The 24,082-nt window shown below is 46.5% G+C and overlaps 1 protein-coding gene across 1 annotated transcript; it reads right to left on the bottom strand.

Annotated features, from left to right (window-relative positions):
* Positions 1-1,018: 1,018 nt before the first annotated feature.
* LOC122380074 lies at positions 1,019-20,421 on the bottom strand. Its single transcript, XM_043362871.1, has 9 exons — positions 20,246-20,421; positions 16,585-16,733; positions 11,538-11,689; positions 11,182-11,198; positions 10,919-11,087; positions 10,301-10,443; positions 9,573-9,781; positions 4,110-4,278; positions 1,019-1,402 (listed from the first exon to the last, which is right to left on the bottom strand). Exons 1-9 carry the CDS (start codon positions 20,348-20,350, stop codon positions 1,160-1,162), a joined length of 1,356 nt encoding a protein of 451 aa, XP_043218806.1. The 5' UTR covers positions 20,351-20,421; the 3' UTR covers positions 1,019-1,159.
* Between the last annotated feature and the right edge of the window lie 3,661 nt (positions 20,422-24,082).

Here is a 24,082-nt window from a genome sequence, read left to right as displayed (position 1 = left end):
CCTCGCGGGGCTCGATACGACCATTGGTTCTCGAGATAACAGGGGGGGGGGGGGGGTCGGATCCGACCCCCCCCCCAGGCTGATGTGGGTACGGAAATAGCCCAGGCGGTGCCGGGTTAAGGTCCTAGGTCAACCGGTGACCTCTGAGGTCAGGTCAAGTGCCCCAGGGTACGGTTCAGTTTTTGGTGAATAACTTCGCAAAAAACGGCTGCAGAGCCGCGATTTTGGCAGCATCGTGTTCGCCTCGCTCAGGCGCGTCGAATGATATACTTTTTGTTCGGGTCAGGTCAACTTGGGGTGTTGACCTCAGGTCAAGGTCAGGTCAGCACCCCCAGGTCACGAAGCTGGTCGGAAGAGGTCCTGTCGCATATCATTCGATTCGGCAGGTCTTCCTGAGTCCATTGGTGGCTTTCTCGACTCGCTAGCTCAATTTGATCGGGAGTTATTGACGAAAAACTAATATGACCTTGATGACGTCATAAATGACGTCACGGAAGGTCAACATTGCAAAAGTGACGCATCTAACCTTGCAAGGAGTGCATCAAATCACGATTCTGTGTGCTTGAGATAGTTGGAGATCGTTCCCGGCGCCAGAATAGCAGTTTGAATTTTTCCCAATTGACTTATAATGGTGAGGTCACGAAAATGACCTGACCTCATATGACCTTTAGGAAAAATCCGAGATGTACAAGTTGTGAGACTCATAATGGATACTAGATCCTGCAAGTTTCATTTCCCTGTGACATCTCCTCTGGCAGTGTGGGCGTTGCGAAGTTGCGACATCTGAAGACCGTGCAGAGGTTCACTTATGACGTCATAGGTCAGTGACCTGACCTGACCCAAAAATGCGGTTGGTGTCAAAAGATGCGGCTTGGATCAAAGGTCAGGTATGCCAAGTTTCAGCTCTCTATCGCCAGCGTGTTCGGAGCTATCGCGAAAAAAACCCTATGGGGTGGGCGGCACCCGCCCCCCCCCCCCCTCGGCCGGCGAGGGATAACACATATAGTGGTCTAAGGACAAAGTTGCTCCGATTGCATTTCATAACCGTGACAAGGTAAAAGACACCGTCTGCCAAAGAAGCCGATGGCAACACTGACCACATCGTGTCGCTGGCGTAACCTTTACATCACAATCGTTACACGGTGAATGACAGTGGCGATTACCCCGATGCCTGGGTCTGGGTGGCATTCTGATCGCCGACTGTGCCGTGAGTGACGCCGGAGACCCACACCCACGAGCCGCCCCCGTCCCCGCCGCCGGGCGAGCTCTTCCTGTCGGCTCCCGCGTCCCGCCGCTGACGGCGGCGCCAACAGCGGCGCACGCAGCTCTCGACGAACTCGTACAGCGTGAACGCCGAGACGCCCAGCAGCAGGCCCAGATTACCGCCGATGTCCGAGACCATCTGCAACACGACACGCCCGGTGGCTCAGCCAGCGGCGCGCTCTCTCTGGGTCGGGTCGGAGTGGCGCGTATCTAACATGAGGATATCGATGTCGGGATGATTTTCAACGATGACAGCTTTGAAGCATATGACCTAGGATTTCATACGCATGAACGTGCTTGACGAGATTGTTTAATTATCTGTTTGCAGTGGTTTCCGCATGCGATAGGATGAGCGATAAACGATAAACGATAATTATCGCTGTTAAGTAAATCGGTTATCGTTATCGTTTATCGCTAAATTTTCAAAATTATCGCTCATCCACTTATCGCAAGTTACAAAAATTATGAACGATAAACGATAAAATGTAAAACAGGATGATGGAAAAATGGAAGACGATCGACAGTGTATGCCGCGCGACAGTATGTGTGCGCAACCTGTTGCCATCTGCTAAGTGTATAGATCTGCAAATAAACATAAAGTACACTTATTTAAGCTGCATTTCTTATCACTTTTCAGGGACGGTCCTCCCATATAGGCAAGGTAGGCAGTGCCTACGTCATTTGTCGTCTCCCCTGCGTCTACACCCTCACTAGCCTGTGGCTTTTGATTGTTTGATTGCTTTTGTTTTTTCGTTTTTCAAAATGGGTTGAAACGAAAGAGAATTGCCTAAATTTTTCAAAAAACGTCAAACAAAGATCGTATTATAACAACAACTTGACAAAACCTTAAAACCTTTGCCTAATTGTGCCTACCTCGTCCTACTAGATTATCGACTATTGCCATGTTGACTGTTGAGGCTATTGAGCTTTTTGTTGGCTTTTTGGCAGAAAAAGTTTAGATGGTCGGCACATCGACTAGGTGCTACCTTCTAACTTTCAAACTTGACTTTTTATTAAGTCCATTTATCATAAAATAAAACACATTTTACGTTGTTATTAATTTTTATCATTAGTTTAGGGTACCTTGTGTTGTTATGCCTGTTGTGTTATTCTATTGTTCCTTAACCCTATTAGTGGCAGGCTCCTGGCTACCCCATATTAGTGGCAGGGGGGGCTGTTTACGACCCCCCCTTGATATCTCGAGATCTAACGGGCCGATTTTCAAAATTCAAACGGCATTCGATGTGGCTCAACGAGATCTACATTTCTAAAAAAAATAAAATTAAAAAATGTCAATAGGGGGGTAGAGGGGGGTAAAAACGGGCAAATTGCAGATACATTTTAGACTGTTTATCACGGCCAGGTTTCTGAACCAATCTTAACGCAAGTTTTGCCGATCGATAGAGAATGAACCAGGAATTCACATGGATCCTAAAAATATGAATTTTCAAAAATCATAGGCGGATACAGATCATTGAGATTGGGGGTACACAAAAAGTATAGTAAATAAGGTTTTTGTTGGTACTGTTTCTAAAAAGGGTGGCAATGGTCTTGTTATGTTACAATTTTCTTATGAGAGAACGACTAAAATTGTATTGGTCATGCATAGGCGGTGTCAGGGCACCTATGTTGGGAGGTAAAAAATAACCCCCCTTTTTGGACGCCTGGATCCGCCTATTATAGCAAAAACGTGTCAAAAGAGGATGCACAATAACTTTGTATGTGTTATCACATGATACCTTTCATTCACTGTTCGTAAAACTGGTGCAGCATCGTGATCTTCGCCCAAATGACTCGCTTCACGAATAGGACCCCCCAATTCCCAGTGCTCTGGAGCCGCCCCTGGTAAAGTTATGAACTTGAAATTTTCAGGGAATGTGCCCAATTTAGTTTTAGGAAAAGTCAAAAAATTTCAGCATCGTAGCTTCAGCGGTTTCGGAGATATTCCCGAAAAACCTGAGGGGTGGATAAAAACAACCCCCCCCCCTGCCACTAATAGGGTTAAAAATTATATTGGACAAACTAGACTCCTACTGGGAGACTAGCTTGTCTCTGGCGGCAGACGTGTAAGTGGCGGCTCTAGTGAAGTTAATGGTTTTTGTGTGTTATCCATGACAGATATATATAAAAAACGACAATGTATTCAAATACACAATTAAAAAACAGAGCTTTCGGTAACAAATACCTTGATCACTGTGTGTCTGCTGCAAATCAAGGTATTTGTTACCGAAAGCTCTGTTTTTTAATTGTGTATTTGAATACATTGTCGTTTTTTATATTAATGGTTTTTGTAGATGACGCTGCTGTCGCTGCTTGACGCATCCTGATTCCCGACTGAGCAATAAGGCTGTCTCCCCCCCCCCCTTTTTACCTATTCCCGATTCCGTATTCAGCTTTTCTGCCTTACCTACCAAGTGCCTACCTACTTTCAATAGGTCAGCGCCGCCCCTGTCACTTTTGTTATCGCTGTTAAAAAAAAAAACAATTATCGTTATCGTTGTATCGTTTATCGTGTCGTTATGGCTGTTAGAACATTTGTCGTTATCATTTTATCGTTTATCGTTTTTTATCGCTGTTAAAAGAACAATTATCGTTATCGTTTTATCGTTTTATCGCTATCGCTGTTAATTTTTTGAAAATGTTTATCGTTTATCGTTTATCGTTATCGCAAGCCTTTCTTATCGTTTTATCGTTATCGCAGGTCCGAAAATTAGTTATCGCGGAAAGCACTGTCTGTTTGCAGAATTTGTAGATGCTTGCATAATGCATATTCATATGCACCATGATATTTCCCTGATTCCAAGACTGTCCGAATCGCCAAACGCAAACCGTCCAGCCGGCCTGACCTGTTGCATGTCATAGGCGAGCGTCTGTCGCGAGACGTAGAGCCTCTGGACGACGCTCAGCGCCATCCACGGGTGGTTTCTCTTGTGGTTGAGTCGGTCGGACAGCGTCAGGGTGATAGTCTCCTGATAGCACTGCGGTCGGCAGCGCGCCTTGCACCCGTCGGCGATCCTGGCGGCGCGGCGGCGCATCGTCACTGCACGGTATAGGTGCCGGGTGCTGGACAGTGCACGGCCTATAGACAACAATACGGTCAACGGTGCATGATGCAAAATGTCTGGTCATTAGAGCCGGCACACTCGAGTCTCGATAAAGAAACAACCCGCACCCGGTGGTAACATATGCCCCCCCCCCCCCCACTGGGGCGAAGGTTAATTAATTAATGCAAAAATATCAACTTTGAAATTTGACCTAATTTGACCTGACTTTGACCTGACCTTGACCTGACCTTCACCGGAACATAATCTAAACTGACCCCAAAGACTGCCTGACCCACATAATAGCATTTGTCATGTAAAATGGATCATAAAACATGTATCACACGACACTTTCATATTGTGGCCCCCAGTGACCTGACCTCTGTGACCTGACCTGGTATCAGTGACCTCAGATAGCGAAGTATGTGTTTGACGAACAATGTACCATCGATGGTTTTCAATAACTTACCAATTTACTCGATTTCACAACACATTGCTTGAAATGCCTGTGAACGGTGAAAATCTGACCTTTGACCTGACCTGTGACGTCATCGGTTTGACCTAGGTCAATGAAATTTGGTCACAAGGTAGTTCCCCGGTGGGGCTATCAAACGCCGTTTGAATTTTGAAAATCGGCCGGTAAATTTCCGAGATCTTAGGAGGGACCGAAACGCCCCCCCCCCCCTACGCGCGGTGGTAGGGTCCATCGGTAGCCCTACGGGGCGCGGGTTAACCCGCGCCCCACTATTCATATTCATAGCCCCTCTCTCGTTTTTCTGCAATAACTTCTAAACCGCTTGACGTATCGCCGCCAAACTTTCAGTACCTTCGGCTGCATTAATTTGACACCTTGTGTCAAAGTTTGAACTTCGTATCTGTCATAGGTCGGCCGGAAATGACGTCAGAGTGACGTCATGTTCGGCCGATTTCGACGCAAAACATTGAACCACGGCAATCGCTCCCAAGAGCTCAGTTTTTAAGCTAGATCCAATTTCTTTGCATGAGAGGACTTAGAATTGAATGCGCTATCAAACTGCTATTCCAATTCCAATTCCAAAGCTATTCCAAAGTTGTATTTTTATCTTTGTCAAAAAGTTTTTGACTTTTCAAAAAAAAATCGAATACACATGATAGCACACATGCTTACTGTAGCAAGCTTTAGCCAGATATCTTCAAAAAATGGCCAAGATGCATTATAGCAAAAGTTTCACAATTTTAAATTTTTCAAATCAGTTTTTCAGTACGAATTTGACATCGTACACCAATATAAATAGCACCATCGTGTTCCGGAGCTCAAACTGCATCCGAAAGACATTTTTTTTTTGCTGAAAAAATAAACTTTAAAATTTGACCTTTTTTGACCTGGAAGTAGCCTGACCTAAGCTAAATTCAACAAAATGACCTTGAATGACATAAACTTTATCAAATTCGCAATCTATGGGCTAAATGGACCATAAAACATGTGTCACGTGACCAACTTATGATATAAGATTTCTGTGACTTGTGATGACCTGACCCTGACCTGAAAATTAAAGTAGCTACAAGTTTGATACCCTCAGGAGTCAGGGTATCAAAAGCATCTGTTAACGAGGTGTAAATCATAAATCAGCCTGATCCGACTTGTAAGACGGCGAGCCCAAAATGTGAACAAGCCAAACATTGATAATTTTTACTTTGACCTGACCTATGACGTCATCATCGGTGACCTCGAGGTCAATAAAGTTAGGTTTCGCTCGACAGTTTTTTTTCCGGGGCTATCAGATGCCGTGGGAATTTTGACGATCCGCCCAGTAGTTGCTGAGTTAGGAGGCCCCCCCCCCCCCCCAGTAGGGCGCGTTATGCACAGACCCTGCAGTGGGGCTCGGGTTAAGGGCTAAGACGATTATTGCCAATATCCAGTACCTGCGCACATTTGTATACTGCATGCGATGACGAAAAGTCGGTCGTTTTTATTTTGGGACATGTAGGGGAAGGTGGGGTAGGACCAGGGTTGTATACGACTCAATCAATAGCAATCAATTCAATCACGACAAATTTGGGAAACCAATCAAATCAATCAAGTCAGAGCAGTTTTCGGGAATTGATTCAATCGACTCAAACGCGACAATGAAAGGAATCAATCAACTCAATCAAACGACTCAAACCAAGACATACATTAGGTTTTTTGCCCCACCATCTTGCAGGGCATATTTTAACAAATTTTTACTGCGTCCCAAAGTTGAGCAGAGGGCACGTGCTACGACTAAGGGCACAGGGCAAGGAACAGAGTAGGGCACTGAGGAGGGCAGAAAGTAGGGCGCGGCAGGTTGCGGGTCATGGCACAGGACATTTTAGAGGGAAGGCCGGGTACAGGTCAGGGCAGACAGCAGGGCACAGGTCAGGGAACCGGACAGGGCAGGGACGCAGTGGGCCAAATCAGCAGGGGCTACGTCCCAAGGCGAGGGGGCTGCGTCCCAAAATGGGACGCAGTAAGTGCCTTAAAATATGCCCTGCCATCTTAGAAAAGTGTCCATAGCAGTCTGGTGTACCTACCTACCTACCTACAGAAGAAACATAAAAATATTGTCATTTAAAATTATAAATTGCCATGCCATTCAAAGATTCTATGTAATAAGGAAGGATACCTAGTGATGGACAGGTGGATCATGATATTGAGGTCCAATGGGTAGAATTGGAGCAGAAGTTTCATTTAATGGGTGCAAAATAACCCAGTAGTTGACTCGCCCCTTAACCCAAATCACCACCTTTCACCTAAAAGTTGTCAATTTAATTTTGGCCATATTCCAGCTAAGTCATCAGGCCATCTACCCCATGTAAAGCCCCTGTCTGTCTCTTATGTGAGTTATGCGGAGCTCTTCTGAAATGAACCCTAAACATAATGAACCTTGCTAGGTTTCATGCCACACTGACACCATATGAAAGTGTAGAAAATGTGCTACAAATTTGACAACTTCATTAGGTATGCTTTATGAAGACAGCAGGAAAGCAGGTAGGTACCTACTTACCTGCCTAGATGTGTCACTGGCTACCAACAGTACCTACCAACGAAGGTAGATACTTATATGTGAAGAATTCAAAACATTCTATTGCAATACAATTTGAAACTGTTAGGACTGGGGGATAGGGATCAGGATTAAAAATATATTTAAAAGGAAATGGAGAGGACAGGGACTCTGAAACCACAGGATAAGTTAAGGACAAAGGAGGAAAATTAAAACGCGAAAACGGCACGGTGCGACTGCGAAAAAAACAAAGAAAACGTTTTGCCAACAAGTATGCTAAGCTTTTATAAATGCTTATTCTACGTCTTTGATTTTTTGGTAAGATGACGTCATTGATAATCATGTTGTATGGTAGATTATCATAAAATAAATCGGTTGTACAACACCAATTTCGTTTTAATTATTATTTCATTTGAAATAAAACCACTTTATAATATTCGGTAAAATATTTTAGGGAAAATGAAATATATTAAATATGTTATGCTAAGGCTCCATAGATAATCTATGTTAGGCTCTCAGGAGAAAAGGATCAACAAACGTTCTGCTGCAAATTAAACAATGCAGCAAATTTAGCGAGACGAAAACGGCGCTTTTGTTTCAGTTATTTTTGTAGGGGTTTCAGATATTTATAGAGTTCAGTGGGTTGTTTCTGAGGAGATGTGGAGATGAGAATTATTAATTAATCACACTTTATTAGTATATAGGGCCTTGCACTTTATCATCTGGATTAAAAAAAAACGTTTCTTGCTGAGTGCAGAAGGGTAGGTAGGTGCATCGCCAGGTTCTATCACCAGGATTGGAGCAGTTATTGCAGTTGAAAGTCAAAGTTGGCTGTTCATGTTTAGGCCCTGTTCTTTATTTGGCCATCTACCCCATATTACAGTTGTGATGACTAGCAGTTTTCAGTGTAGTTTTGTGATCTATGATGTCATAAATTATTGTCATTATTTTTCGTCAACTAAAACTTATTTGAACTTTCCATTCAATCGACTCAATCATACGAGTCACTCTAATTTTCGGGAATCAAATCAGTCAACCAGTCGCTAAAGTCAAACGAGTCAGTCAACCAGTCATCTCGAAAAGTCAATCGACTCAATCCAATCAACTCAAAATACGCGTTGAATCAAATCAATCAATTCAATCGACTTGATTGGTATACAACCCTGGGTAGGACGGCCCAGCGGGGCAAGATGGACCACCAGCCCTCCCGGCTGAACCGCTGCTGGTATCTACTGCTTTATGCACTCACTATGTTTGTTTTCCTTCGTAACAATGGCCACCTTGAGCTCATGCTGCTAGGATGCATAGCTTTTGAGTCATTGAGAATAATGTTGTTTTTCGTCAAACCGACCTAATATAGAGATCTACGGGTGATTCAATTACGGCGCCTTTCTTGCATGATTAGTTTCTATTTTGCACTTTACTGTGAAGAACAAAGTTATAAACTTAGTTATAGTCACACTTTAGGAAAGGCAAGGTTTTGCAATGTTGGGCTATTTGACATATACGTCATGATAATGAAAGAATTTAGATTTGGGGCAAGACGGACCACTGTGGTCCATCTTACCCTGTGGTGGTCCATTGTACCCTGCATATGGAAAGTTCTTTTCCAAAACATTGACACAAGTTTAAGTAAGCTAATTTTTCGGGAAGGAGTCTTTGTTGCATGTGAGCCATGCATGCAAGTGCTCAGTAAAGTTAGCATGCATTCATGCCAAACGACAATCAACACACATGTCCCCAGCTTTTAGCTGCACTTCCATCACACATGAGTAAAGAATAAAGGCTCATTTTGTTATTTTACCATTCTGGTTACTTTTTCTTACAAGAGTACAGAGCAGAAGTGTAACACACATGAACGGATAGCAGGCACTTCTGGGTGGTCCGTCTTACCCCACGTTTTTTTCTTGTCTGAGTTTTTGACATGTCCCTCTTTAAGAGCATCCACCACCTAGATGTCTTTAACTTGAAATTTAGTCTTTACACATATCAACAGAGGAAGGATTGAGCATTCCGAAGACTATAAATAATATGAATTACGAGAGCAGTGTAGCAAGATATGCGGCCTCAAACCTTAGCTGGTTCGTCTTACCCCACCTTCCCCTACCTAGATGGCAGATGAGTTTGAATTGAAAAGTTATTCGTTGTCATCATTCCTTCAGCCTTCTCTTTATTCACCTTTACCTAGGTACGTACAGCATTTTCCGGTATAGTCACCTTAGTCCTAGCCCTGCATGCATGAACAGTAAACACCACTGTCACTTGCCTCTTCAGCGCGGCATAATATTCGTTGGCCCTTAGCTGCTCGGAATTGTGGTACCAGACCATGTAGGTGCGGGAGAACATGCGGGTATAGTTGAGCAGCCGCTGGTAGTCGCGGGCGGTGTCACAGACGGGCAGCTTCACGGGCATCCAGGGCAGGCGGCAGCCGGGCCCGAGCTCCGCCAGCGTCGAGAACAGACACTGGCGGATACACTGCCGGGGGGGGGGGGGGGCGTCAGAGGGCGGGCGGGGGGGCGTCAGAGGGCGGGCAGACCGTGCCGAGAATACGGACCCACGCGTATTGTGGCGGGCCTCATGAACTGCGGTGATCCTATTATGTGTTACGGTAGCCGATAGACGGTTGCAAGTTGCTAATTCAGTGCGTGTAAAAAGTGAATGGCATGAATGACGCAGAGGGAAATTAAAATGTGTTTTAAATGTTTGGGTTTTTTGCACCCTAAATATCTTCTTGATCCTATCTAAGATAAATACATATACCTAAATACAATGCTTCCGTTTCTAGTGATCACACAAGTGACTTGGAACCAGTAAAATGACGGTGCGGTGTTAAACTAGCGGACAGCTAATCTACCGGATTTATAAAGCCATGCCTCTGTGTGGATCCAAATCAAGTTATTTGTATACCGACGTCCATGAAACGGACGCTGACTGGGGGCTCGGTTGCCGGCTGGAGGTTCGGTCGCCAACTGTCCGTCCCACTTCCCACTTTACGTTTGGCTGCGAGTAGGTCGGGTCCGTGTTGCACGGGTGAGTGTCGCTCGGCAGCCTGATGTCGAGGATCCTCGTCACTATGAAGTTCTGCTCCTTCCCGCTCTCCATCTGAGCGCGAGGCGGCGCCCACACGTGCTCCCAATCTGCAGACCAACATGCATACAGGCAGGGGGATCAACGCAGACTGGACGACTGACAATTTAAATAGGATATTTTATCGATGAGCAGAATCGTAAAGCGGAGCTTGTCATGTAGATTCTGGACACTGCTACCTAACAGACGACTAGAAAACTAAGGTCATAAGGCCGATGTTGAAGTCGAACGTTTATCGTTTTCAGGTCATTATCACTTTTGCACTGGCGAACATCATGAAAGACGCCCACAGATAAATAAAAAGCAGCCTATACATCATTCCGTTTAATGACGTCCCTTTTCCCCTTTCAAAAGTCATTACCATGAAATAGAGGCGCAGACAACCGTCTATTGACACCAGCGCATTTCGCGTCCTACTCTTTCTCATTAATCACCCGACAAAGACTATAGCCTTCCACTATCATTAACTTCCTCCTATGGTGGCAGCGACTGTTTACTCTCCCTGCAGCTGCACCAAACACGTACCCATGTAGTGGTCTTTGACGGAGTGCACATAGACGTTCCAGTGGTGCCGGCCGCAGCTGGTGCAGTTGGGGTTGTGCAGCCCCAGCCAGATGCCGCGCTGAACACCCTCGGCCAGCGCGTCGCTGTAGCGAACGGTGTGACATTGGCCGCCGTACTGGTACAGGTCACTCGTCACCGCCGAATGGTCTGGGGGCGCGCGGGGAGAGCACTTGTACATAACTGTACCTGTACATACCTGTACCGTCGTACTGGTACAGCTCACTGGTCACCGCCGACCTGTCTGCAGGAAGCGGGTATGTGGGGACGTGATACCGGGAGCGGCGACATTTAGAGCGCAAAGAAGAATAGATAGCACCGGAGGAGGAAAACGCAGCACGGAGCGATCATGAGCTATCAGCTCGGCAATGAACAGGGCAGGGTGAAAATAAAGGGGCGGATTGCGGATCAACACTGATGAAAATGAAGAAAAGGTTTTATTTTTACAAAGAAGGCATTCAAAATGAGAGCGGTATGGAACACCTCCAGTAGAAGCATTTTATTCGCTGTGGCCAAGGCCCTAAGGGCAGGCCTAAAACTGCGCCTGTGTCCGCAGCTCGCGCCCGCAGTCGCGCGGACTCACTGCAGCCGTTATTGTAGAAGTCGGCACAGTTGTGCACGATGTCGCCCCAGCTGTGGGTCATGTTCCACACGGCCTCCTCCAGGTCCGCCGAGCCCCAAGGAAAGTCGGCCGTCAGCGCCTCGGTCGGGTTCTCCAGTCCGCTCCGCAGAGGTCTGTCAGGGATGGTACAGGTGGGGCAGCAGGCGACGCGTCAGACCACGAGTCGCACGGACAGTGGGACACCCGCCGCCCACAACCACTTCACGCAATGTGAGTCTCATGCTCATGCTCCCAATAATAATAATATCTGAATGCTGGAAGCTGACTTAATCAGTGGCCGCACGCTTAAGCCGTAGGCGCCGTGCGCACCGCGCAGCACGAGCATGATGTGCATGCCTAACGCCTATTGCCTACTGTCCTATGCATCAGGCGAGCGCGGGCGTCTTCTGCCACTGGGTAGGCAGACTGTGCCGCATAACACCAAATACCCTGCCCGAAACGAGGAGCTAGCGTGAGATGGCCTAGAGGTGCAAGAGTGATCAGCACACACTTCCAGTAGCGGCGGAACACCTACAATTAAGGGGGGGGGGGGCACTGCCGACTTTTGGTCCCATTCTTTCCATGCAACGCCCATAGGGCTTTAAAATGTCAAAATCAAAGGGGGGCACGGTGCCCCGGTGCCCTCCCCGTTCCGCCGCCTTATATGCACACTTCGACAGCCCAGTGTCACAATGAATATCGACCCTATAGGGTATATGATTACGGAGCGAGCGAAGCGAGCGTAGTCTTTCCTTAGCCCCGGTCCCACTAGGCGTTGCGACCACTTACGACCGCCTACGACCCAAATCATTGCCGACCACCGCCGACCATCACCGAATGCTGCAGATCCATCGCAATTACGGTCACATATATAAAGGGTCGGCAATCATCGTACGACTAATCGCACAAGCGGTGGCAGACCATCGTACGAAGTTTGCCGAACCAAGAAAAAATTGGGGCATGAGTCGCATGAATGACGTGCGAAACTCGGCGACAGCCGTGAGTACGTCATGCGATAGGTAACGACTGGCCGCCGGCGACTGAAGATCTGTTCAAGACCTATCGCCGATTGCCGCACGATTGGTAAAGAGCGGATGTTCCGCTAACCATATTAGTGGCAGGGGGGGGGGGCTGTTTACATCCATCCCTGAGGCTTTTCGGAAATATCTTCAAAACGACTGGGGCTAGGATGCCGAAATTTTCTGACTTTTCTTAAAACTAAGCTGGGCACTTTTCCTGAAAATTTTAAGTTGATATCTTTATCAGGGGCGGTTCCAGGGCATGGGGAATCGGGAGGTCCTATTCGTGAAGCGAGTCATTTAGTCAAAGATCACGATGCTGATGCATTAAACTGTAATTTTTCATTATGTAGGTATATCAACATTATTTGTAGGTATAACAGCTTTAGAAGTGAACAAGAAACGGATCGTAGGCGGTTCCAGGGAAAAGGAGAGAAGGTATATGTCACCTTCCACCTTCGGTGCCCTGATGCCGCCTATGAATATTCAATCTAATTTTAGTCATTTTATCACACGTTTTTGTATCATAATGAGATTATTAATTTGCCAGCCCGTTTTGGTGACAGCACCAACAAAACATCCGATAGATTATGTATTTCATGTGCCTCCAAATTTCATAACCTCTAGGAATCCGGCTATTAATTTTCGAAATGCTTATTTTTGTAATACATGTCAAATTCTGATTCATCCTGCATCGATCGGCAGTAGCGTCAAAATTGGTTGAAAAACATGGCCATGGTGAGGAGTTGAAAAAGCATCTGAAATGTGTAGTTTCTATCCCCCTCCTACCTTTTTGCGTTTTTTGGACTTCCTTTCTTCAAAATGTAGATCACGTTGAGGGAATCGAATGCCATTCGAATTTTGAAAATCGGCAGGTTATATTTTGACACCAGCCGCATTTTCGGGTCAGGTCAGGTCATTGACCTATGGCGTCAGAAGTGAACCTCTGCACGATCTTCAGAGGTCGCAACTCCGCAACGCTCTCAGTGCCAGAGGAGCTTTCACAAGGAGATTAAACTTACAGGACGTAGTAGAGGTCTCACAACTTGCACATCTCAGATTTTTCCTAAAGGTCACATGACGAAAGGTTGGTTACGTGACCTCACCATTTCAAGTCAATGGGGGAAAATAAAAACTGCTATTTTGACGCCGGGAAAGATCTTAAGCTATCCCAACCCCAAGCATATCGAATCGTGATTTCATGCACTCTTTGCAAGTTTGATGCGTCACTTTTGCATTGTTAATGACGTCACTAGGGTCATATTAGTTTTTCGTCAATAACTCCCGATCCAATTGAACTAAGAGAGTCGGGAGAGCCACCAATGGACTTGAGAAGACCTGCCAAATTAAAAGATATGCGACATGACCTCATTCGACAAACTTCGTGACCTGTAAGCCCTGGCCTGACCGTGACCTGAGTTCAACCCCAACAAAAAGTATATCATTCGACAAGTCTCAACAAGGCGAACACGATGATGTCAAAATCGCACCTTTGCGGCCTCTTTTAGCCAAGTTATTACGGAGCGAGCGAAGCGAGCGTAGTCTTTCCTCAGATTAACGGAAATTTCTGAGTATGAGCAGCCGGCCGGCCGTGGTCACGATTCTGCGACGCTTATATCTCAGCAACCACTTGACCGATTTACACGCGGTAATTTTTGTAGGGTAGCTTCATTCCTTCTACCAAGTATTGGACTATTCCCGATGCATGTGGGTGACCCCTTATGCACGTGCCACGTGCAAAACGAAGAGGTGTCACTTTTGAAATTGTTGCAATATCTCGGTAACTACTTGGCCGATTGCGCTGAAAGTTGGCATGTAGGTAGGCACCCACTAGGCAATGCATATCCATGTGCCAGAATTGGGGTGCTGCTGCACGTGCGCACGTGCAGGGGTCGATTCCAGATCTCGAGAACGGCTGGACCGATGGCGCTCAAATTTGGCACATGGTTAGGGACCGGTTAGTAGGGTGCCGTGCAAAAGTCAGTTGGGACCCATTTTGCACGTGCGCGCGTGCAGGGTGCCGCTTCCAGATCTCGAGAACGGCTGGGCCGATTGTGCTCAAATTTGGCACATCGCTAGAGACCGGTTAGTAGGGTGCCGTGCACAAGTCAGCCGGAGGTACCCCGTCGAAATTTCGCACGTGCAAGGCTCACCCTCTCACTCGCTCCGTTAGTCGCCCCAAAAGGCGTTATACTGGTTCATCAAAAACTGAACCCATAACTTTGGCACTTGACCTGACGTTAGATGTCACCGGTTGACCTAAGACCTTATAATCGGGTGTCAACAACTGTATCTCGTAACGGCGCACACGCTTGTTTTTCCTGAGACGCGCTAGCTCCATCAGAGGCGAAACGGGGAGGGGGTCGTACCCGCCCCCTCCCCCTTCGCCGGCGCGTAGAAGAAAACCTTGATATGTCCGGCGATAGTTAAGATCTCGTTCTTTTCCAGAGTCAACTGTTCAGCAATTTTCTTTTTCTCGGTCACGTTCCGTGTCGTGTCCCTCATGTTCTGGAGCTGGGCCGCCTGGAATGGTCGGTATTTTTGGGTCGGTTCCCACCTCCGACTCGTGAGAGGCACTATAGGTATAGTAGGCGGTGCATCATTTCTTATTTGTTATTGCGCTGTTTTTATTTGAAAATCTACTGAAAATGGACGATTTTTTTACGCATCCCCTTCATCGTCTACGGCTGATCTCAAAGTGAGAGCACTACATATGTTCGCGGCCGTGTGATAAGGGTCGGTATGAGATCTGAGATGTCCGTACCACTGTCGTCGACTAATTTCCGACTAGTGCCGTGCAATCGGCCACCATCGTGCGATTGCTCGGCGATCGAACCTTGGTGGTCTCGCGACTGGTTGCTGATGTTGGGAAGAACGTCGTGCGATTATCGGCGACTTGCATACGACCGCCGACCGCTCCCGACTAGGCCCGCGACCACCGAAACCTGTCGTGCGATACTCGCCCTCCTACTAGCGAACAATGAAATACTTGTTGCGGTTTCTCGCGAACTCTTTGCGACCAAATCGGTCGCCAGGAGGTTTTTAGTGCATCATCAAAAACCTCTTGGCGACCAAAATGACCTCGCGACGTCTGAAGACAAGTCGTTCATATCAACATCCAATCGTACGAGCTCTTGAAGAATTGCGACAACCTTTTGCCGACCACCGATCGTGGGCGGTCGTAAGTGGTCGCATCGCCTAGTGGGACCGGGGCTTTAGATTAACGGAAATTTCTGAGTATGAGCGGCCGGCCGGCCGGCCGGCCGGCCGTGGTCACGCTTTTGCGACGCTTATATCTCAGCAACCACTTGACCGATTTACATGCGGTAATTTTTGTAGGGTAGCTTCATTCCTTCTACCAAGTATTGGACTATTCCCGATGCAATGCATGTGAGTGACCCCTTATGCACGTGCCACGTGCAAAACGAAGAGGTGTCACTTTTTTAATAGTTGCAATATCTCGGTAACTACTGGGCCGATTGCGCTGAAAGTTGGCATGTAGGTAGGCACCCACTTGGCACTGCATATCCATGTGCCAGAGTTGGGGTGCTGCTGCGCGTGCGCACGTGCAGGGGTCGTTTCCAGATCTCGAGAACGGCTCGACCGATTGCGCTCAAATTTGGTACACAGTTAGGGACCGGTTAGTAGGGTGCCGTGCACAAGTCAGTTGGGACCCATTTTGCACGTGCGCACGTGCAGGGTGCCGCTTCCTGATCTCGAGAACGGCTGGGCCGATTGTGCCCAAATTTGGCACGTCGCTAGAGACCGGTTAGTAGGGTGCCGTGCACAACTCAGTTGGAGGTACCCCCTCGCAATTTCGCACGTGCAAGGCCCACCCTCTCGCTCGCTCCGTTAGTCGCCCCAAAAGGCGTTATACTGGTTGGTATATGAAGATTCGTTGAATATGCACAATGCACAATGCACACTACGTAGGTACACATTACAATACACAGTACCTATTATGCAGTTCCACGGTACAAGTAGGTACCCATATCTCGACTTTCACCAACCTGCCGGTAATACGCAGATAGTCGTCCTCTTTAAAGATTGACTCTTGTATTTTGCAGATGGTGACAGCAAACTCTTGTGGTGCTGACTCGTTCACTTCGAACGTCTTCACCGTTTCTTTTCTCATATACTTGATAAGACAATAACTGCTCTGGAACACAGAGTGAAGGCATGCCTTACTCCTGAGCGGAGCAGCGATGGTATAACTTTTTATGTTTGTCACAAGCTAAAGAGATAAGTTGTAAGGTTATCGTTTAAAGTTAAAACAGATTTTGACAAAAAACATTTTGACGCATTACGGTATTATATTTCACTCAGCCCAGTAGGTAATGTCGAATACAAAAGTCATTGAATGATTGCAATCAATCGATGAAAATAAATGAAGGAAATAACTACTTTTTCATTTCTTTCACACTCGGCAATGGATGGGTTAAAACCCGCGCCCCGCTGAGCTATTCAGCCATGCGCGCCCTGCTGGGGGGGGGGGGACAGATTCTGCCCCCTGTCTAACTTCCGAACCGATGGTCGTAGAAAGACGGAGAAAACGGCAATCGAAAGCTCTCAATAATGCGGTTTTAAAGAGCCGATTTTTTTTTTGCTTAAGTAGGTCAGAGGTCAGGTCAAGGTCAAATCAAGGGTACAAAATGCAAGTTTCTACAGTAGCCGTTTTCACGACGGGCTGTACGGCGAATGCACCTGATTTGACCAAATCTGCACCTAATTTCTTGTACAGCAAATATCTTCACTTTATGAATTAATTTCAGTGTTTTAATCGATGATGCTTTCTGATAATATGACAAAGCACGCATATAAGCAATTAGTGCAACACTAGCTGATAGCTGCTAAGAGACACACTGAACCTGATTTGACCAAATCTGCATCTGATCTGTACCAGATGTGCACCAAATGTGTACCAGATGGCCGTCGTGAAAACGGCTAGTATCAGCCTTGCACCGTAGTTGCCGAAGAATGGACTGAGACTGATTGCCCAAAACGTGTTCTAAGGCTACCAAGACAATATTTGTTGCACACAATATCATGCAAAGGTCAAGGTCAAGGTCAGGTCAGGTCACCAAAAACGAAATTATAGAAAAGGGCATATGCGACACATCGACACCTTTTTTTAAACCCCACATCTGCTCTCCCGTGAAATTCCGGGAGGCACGAAAGATCTCCTTTTAAAAGTGTCTAATCGTCCGATCCTGATCAAATATGTGTGTTCGTAGGCCTGTTCTGGTATTGCTTTATCTGCCAAAGACAGAAAAAAAAACTTGAGAAAAATCGAGTGATTGTACCTTTTTTGAAGGTCTCTAACCAACTTGTCTGAAATTCACCGGAGAACAAATGTGGGTTTTAAAAAAAGGTGTCGACACTTGACATGTTTTAAGGGTCATTTTATCCATAGAATTCAATAGGCACACTCAATAAGTGATGTGGACCACATCTGGATGAATTTCATGTCGAGGCCTCAGGCCAGGTCAAGGTCAGATCAAGTTAAAAAGTGGCCACCGGTCTCGCTTCACGAGCCGGATAGCCTCCTCCTCGCCAGGCCGAGGACATATAAGGCCACTAAAAAAAAAGTGAGGTCAAATTTTGAAGTTGGTTGTTACTGTTAGGACCTGAAAAGGTGACTATCTGATGCAGTGTTTCACGGCGAATCGAATGGTGCTATTTTTGTTTCCGTACGAGGTCTATAACTAAAAAAAATCAATTTAAAAAATGTGTGTCGTACTCGTGACGTCATAACAGTTTGAATAACTACCACATTCTAGAACCGATTCTTCTAAAAAAAATTGGTGTGTAGGTGCACATAGAACACTTCGCTGACACATATTCCGTTTTTTTTCGATACACTCACAATTTTGATTTTTTTAATGATGTTCCCAAAAAGTCAGTTTTTTAAGAATAAAAATTTGGCCCAAAATCCAAAAAATTTTAAACACCGAGATAGCCATTTGATAGACAAAGTAGAATCACGTATAACCCTTATTGTTACGTTACGTCTTGATTCCTTTAAAAATGAAGATGTTAGCGGCGTTTAAGAAGTTTTGCCGTTTTTGAGGCGAAAATGGCGTGACATGACGTCACTTAAACGTCATTTTCTCCAAACAAAAACAAAAAAATCCGACGGATTTCGCACAAATTTTCGGGGAACGTGTTAAAATGATGCATGAGAAGGTACTGAAATTTTGACGTTGCTGGCGTAACGCGTTTAGAAGTTACTCAAGTTATTGTCGAAAAACGGGAGGGGCAGATTCTTCCCCCCCCCCCCCAGCGGGGCGCGGGTTAACTATAAAAAAGAAAATATCCAGAAGTTCGTTCCTGCTGTCGGATGTATCAAAACTGGATAAAACACCTATAACTGTATAACATAATCAGAGTGTGCTGGTCAGGCAGCTGGGGCATGCTGGAATAAACATTAAACATATCATGTGGCAAACGTTTTTCAAGAGATGACATACAGGGTGTTCCAAAATTAATGTCACAGCCTCCCCCACAACCTTTCTTTTTGCCTTCTACGGCGCAATGTCAATGTAATTACGCCAATACTGGCTCCCAGACCATCTTGGTTTCATTCTAGTCACGTGACCGTCGATTTTTTTTTTTTTTACCCTGACCGGCCAAGGGGTGTACGAACTACGAAGATCATTTCCGAGGCAGTACCCAGCGCGCGCGGACCAGGTGTTCAGGACGGCAAAACTGCAGAGCAAATCGTCCCGCAGTGGGGCAGTCGGCATGGTTGCCTGCGGCATGACCTACGGCCAGGTTGCCGAGACACAGGGCGTGAGTCACCGCACGATTTGGCGCTGGTTGTCACGCAACAAAAGCAGATAGACGCCTCCTGAGAACAAGCTAGGTCACGGCAGGAAGACTTCCGCCAGCCGGGTAGCGCAGATCGTCATCGCGAAGTGCGGAGCTAAAGACGGGTTTATCCACAAGGAAACTGGCAAGGAGGCTGATTGCCAACAGTCATCCAGTCTCCAAGTCGACAATCCATCGGTACCGGAGGTTGCCTCTAAAGCTGAAGCCCACCATGAGCCACGTCTCAAGCCGAGAACTTCTGCCGAACATGGCCAGAGCCATCTTTTAACAGGTCGGCACCCCGGCTCATCGAGCTGGAACGACGCAGGACTGGTGCAGATCGAACTTCCCAGCATTCTAAGACAAGGACAAATGACTGGGAAATAGTCCCAACCTGTCGCCGAGGTAAAATCTTAGGGCGATCGTCCGGTAAGAGGTAAACAAAATGGCAATGACAATCGAAGGCACGCTGACCAGGAACGTTCGATCTGTCTCGCCCAAGATTAGTCCACAGAAGCTGGACATGTTGATGTCTGAAGTCTCGAACCCTCGTCAGGGAGAAGGTGGGATAGGTACTTACATAAGTAAGAAAAGCGCACCTCTCATGTTTTTTATTTTCATGCAATTGACGCTGGAAGGGTGCGACATTGTTTTTGGGACACCCTGTAAAATGCATTGGTGGATCTGCCACCTTAGCCCTCGCCTATCGGTCTCCCAACGACGAAAACACCCAGAGAAACGATGAGTGCGCGAAGCAAGGTAATGGTGTTCTTCGTGTACAGTGCTTAGCCGTTTAATGTTATTAACGTTTTGGCACCCATTCTTAGCCACCTTTTGAGAGTATCTGACGAGTCTACTCACCAGTCCCAGAAAGGCGACGAGGCAGACTGCGAAGACCACCAGACGGATGGCGCGGGAGAGGGATGTGACACGAGTTACTCGCCGTGCCGCCGACAGAGCGTCCATCCCGACACCTTAGCCGCACTGATCCTCGAATTACAGTGCTCACTGATCCGTCCTTTCGACGGCCGTGACAATTTATATTACCTATCTTCAAACTACTTAGAAGGCAAGGGCCAGTTTCGCCTGTCCCGGGCCGCCCCCCGATGCCTGTGCGAATCTCGGCGCTCGCACGCCGGCCCACCTGGGCCTGGCTGCCCCTGCTGAGCGCTGACCCCCCACTGACCGGACCGCCACCGACGCGCCCGGCCACCCCAGAGGCCGACGTAGTGCAGGCCGTGGTTCTTTCCATTGTGCGGTACTGCATGAGTGTGTACGGGACGTGTGGTGTGACACAGATGACTCGCGTACAGAAAATCATCAACTTCTGTGCGCGGGTCGTCAGCAGTCGCAGACGCAGTGACCACATCTCCGATGTCATCGAGCGGCTTGGCTGGCTGCGAGCAGATGAGTTAGCCGAGTACCACACTATCTGCGCAGTCCAGCGAGCTATCACCACGAGAACTCCTGAATATATCAGCCAAACCATCGCGTCGGTCCATTAGCCCGCGACCTACATGACCACAACACAAGGCACGCCGGCAGATTGACACAACTACGACCCCGAACCGAGACGGGGAGGCGCCGACTGTGTATCAGGGGGGTCTCGATGTTGAACGACATGAACTTGGATCCGTATTTGCCATCGTTCCGTCGAAAGGCAAAAAACGCGATTCTTACCAGACGTCACTGAGATGGTATTGGTGTGAATGTCGTGTGCGTGATTTGTGTGTGCTATGATGATGTCATGTCCACTTACCCTATGTTTTATCGGTTTTATCTGCTTTACGTGTCAGGTGAAAAGCCACTTTTTGCTGTGGACCCTCGATGAATACATATCTGATCTGATCTGACCGCTGACGTCGTCCGTCGCCGCTCGAATGGCACACTGTTGGCTGCCATAGTTTAACTACCACTCCTTCGGCTGCCATAGTTTAACCAGCACTATCGCCCGTCGCAGTTTAACCTATCTGTGAGAATATTGGTTTAACCATCGCACTGTCGGCTGCAGCATAATTGCAGTTCCATCGGCGGACGACAAAGAAAGAGGCGTGTCTAAGAGGCTTCCATGACAAAATATCGAAACGCAAAATATCGAAGCGCAAAATATCGAACGCAAATTATCGAAAGCAAAATATCGAAGCCGCAAATTATCGAAATTGCAGAATATCGAAATCGCAAAATATCGAATTGCAAAATATCGAAATAGCAAAATATCGAAATCGCAAAATATCGAATCGCAAAATATCGAATTGCAAAATATCGAAATCGCAAAATATCGAATCACATAATATCGAGAGCAAAATATCGAAACGCAAACTATCGAAACGCAAAATATCGAAACGCAAAATATCAAAAGACAAAATATCGAAAGACAAAATATTGAAAGACAAAATATCGAAAGACAAAATATCGAAAGACAAAATATTGAAAGACAAAATATCGAAAGACAAAATATCGAAAAGGCAAAATATCGAACGCAGAATATCGAAAAGACAAAATATCGAACGCAAAATATCGAACAGACAAAATATCGAACGCAAAATATCGAAAAGGCAAAATATCGAACGCAAAACATCGAAAAGGCAAAATATCGAACGCAAAATATCGAAAAGAGAAAATGACGAACGCAAAGTGTTGAAAAGGTAAAATATCGACTTGAAATGGCCCTCTGCGGACTCCTTAAAACTCCTTGGAGGTAAGCTATGGTATTTCTGAGCATGATAAATAATGTAAATAGAGTGAATAACCTTATGCTCATGTTATATGCTGCAAATTGATATAATTGAAACTAAATTGATATATTTCGATATTGCACCGTCATCATTATTCTGATGACGGTGCAATATCGAAATATATCAATTTAGTTTCAATTATATCAATTTGCAACATATAACATGAGCATAAGGTTATTCACTCTATTTACATCCTTAAAACTCTGTCGAACTCATCGGGCCCTCTGTTATCTGTAGGCCTCAAAGAGCAATCAGCGGGTCCATGACAGCCTTGGAAAACTCTGATATTTTTTGTAGATCTCAGCAGTGGCGGCGGAAGGTAATTTCGGGTGGGGGTGCAAAGTTTTCTCAAGGTGCCTCTCTAGAAGTTTCGCCCCCCCCCCCGATATTTTTTAGAGTGATTATCATTGCTTTATGAAAAACGAAGATTTTGGAAAACTATCCCCAAACACACAAGTTCTGCAAAATATTTGAAATTACAGTGTACCTATCTCAAATAAAGCATAACGAAGCAAATGCAGCTAGTTTTTATCATCTAATCTTGTTTTAGTCTACCCACCACCCTCAGCATCTCAACCCACTTTTCTGGATCCGCAGTGGACCATTAACCCTCGCCCATGTAGGGGGGGGGTTGGTGCAACCCCCCCCCCCCCTGAGGTTTTTCGGAAATAGTGCAAAAACGGCGGCGCGCAGCGCCGCCAAATTTTGGGTACCTTATGGGGCAAGCCTTGCGCATCTTTTGATAAAAAAAAATTTGACCGGGTCATGTCAGGTCACGGAGTTATGACGTCACAAAGGGAACAGCCTCCGGCCGGATTTTCACAAACTGAGTGCCAACGCCCGAGGTTTCCTGCCGGTGGTACGGAGATCGGTTGATGGATCGTGATGAAACTTCCCATGCATGTTGGGGCAAGTATTGGCTATCATATGGTATAAGAAACTTGACCGGGTCAGGTCAGGTCACGGAGCTATGACGTCACAAGAGGAACAGCGTCCGGTACTATTTTTGAAAAGCGCCCGAACCACTATTTTGCTAATTCTTGTCACCTCAATGGGAATATGCAGCAATATTAGCTTCTATAGGGAGCAAATGGACCTCCCAAATCCAAAAATACAATCAGATTTCAAAAATTTAAATCTTGATTTTTCGAATTTCTGCCGCCGACTGTGACCTTGCCGACTTCCGGCGCTCCCAACGCGCCATTTTTAGAGCTAGGGAAACGAAATACATACCAAACGATAGAGAATTGATCAAGGAACACGATAGTGAAGGTTTCAAGTCGATATCTCTCACCGTTTTGCCGCAATCGCCGCCGAAAGTTGAAAAAAGTCTATTTTTCCGAAAATTTGACCTTTGACCGGTCAAAAGTAGGTCAAATGTTGACCTAGGACCAAAAAATATACCACCAATCGCGAGATCTCGGCGAGAGCAATCCGTTGGTCTTTTCCGCTAAGCTCTACGACGCTCCGTTTTCAAACGCCAAGGGGGGGGGGGTCGCACCAACCCCCCCCCTGCATGGGCGAAGGTGGCAGATCGCCGTTTACGGGCGAGGGTTAAGGGCCCTACGAGACCGTTCTTAGAAGACCGTGTTTAAAAGCCCCTTGGAAACCAACCCCTTAGAGGCTCCTCCAGAGACCTACATGACTCCCCAGACCGAATGAGCCCTCCGACCAGGGTCGGTCCCTCAGAGGTTGCTGAAGGGTTTCAGAAAGCAGTATACTCGTAGGCTTTTGATTGAAGGCTTTTGATGGCTCTCAGAGACTGGCATCGGACCCAAAAAAGCCTGTATGGAAGTACAAAAAGTGACGCATGCAAGGGATCTTGGACGACAATTGTTGTTTGTTTATTTTGGATGACAGATGTTAATTAAGAAGCAATAGGCCCTTGCTGCTATAGATACCCACTTATAAACATAAATGCACGATCTATGGACGACGCAGTGAAATTAAAATGTTGTTAACC

Source organism: Amphibalanus amphitrite, unplaced genomic scaffold (genome assembly GCF_019059575.1).
Source record: "Amphibalanus amphitrite isolate SeventyFive unplaced genomic scaffold, NRLGWU_Aamphi_draft 000091F_arrow, whole genome shotgun sequence".
NCBI lineage: Eukaryota > Metazoa > Arthropoda > Thecostraca > Balanomorpha > Balanidae > Amphibalanus > Amphibalanus amphitrite.
Note: the sequence above shows the minus strand (reverse complement) of the source record. Positions and strands in the feature narration are given on the sequence as shown.

Coding starts and splice junctions, on each gene's coding strand:
- LOC122380074 (XM_043362871.1), bottom strand. CDS start 20,350: ATGGACGCTCTGTCGGCGGCACGGCGAGTAACTCGTGTCACATCCCTC. Junction 11,690..16,584: donor TATCTGCGTATTACCGGCAG/GTTGGTGAAAGT, acceptor CATCCCTGACAG/ACCTCTGCGGAGCGGACTGG. Junction 9,782..10,300: donor CGACCTACTCGCAGCCAAAC/GTAAAGTGGGAA, acceptor CCCCCCCGGCAG/TGTATCCGCCAGTGTCTGTT.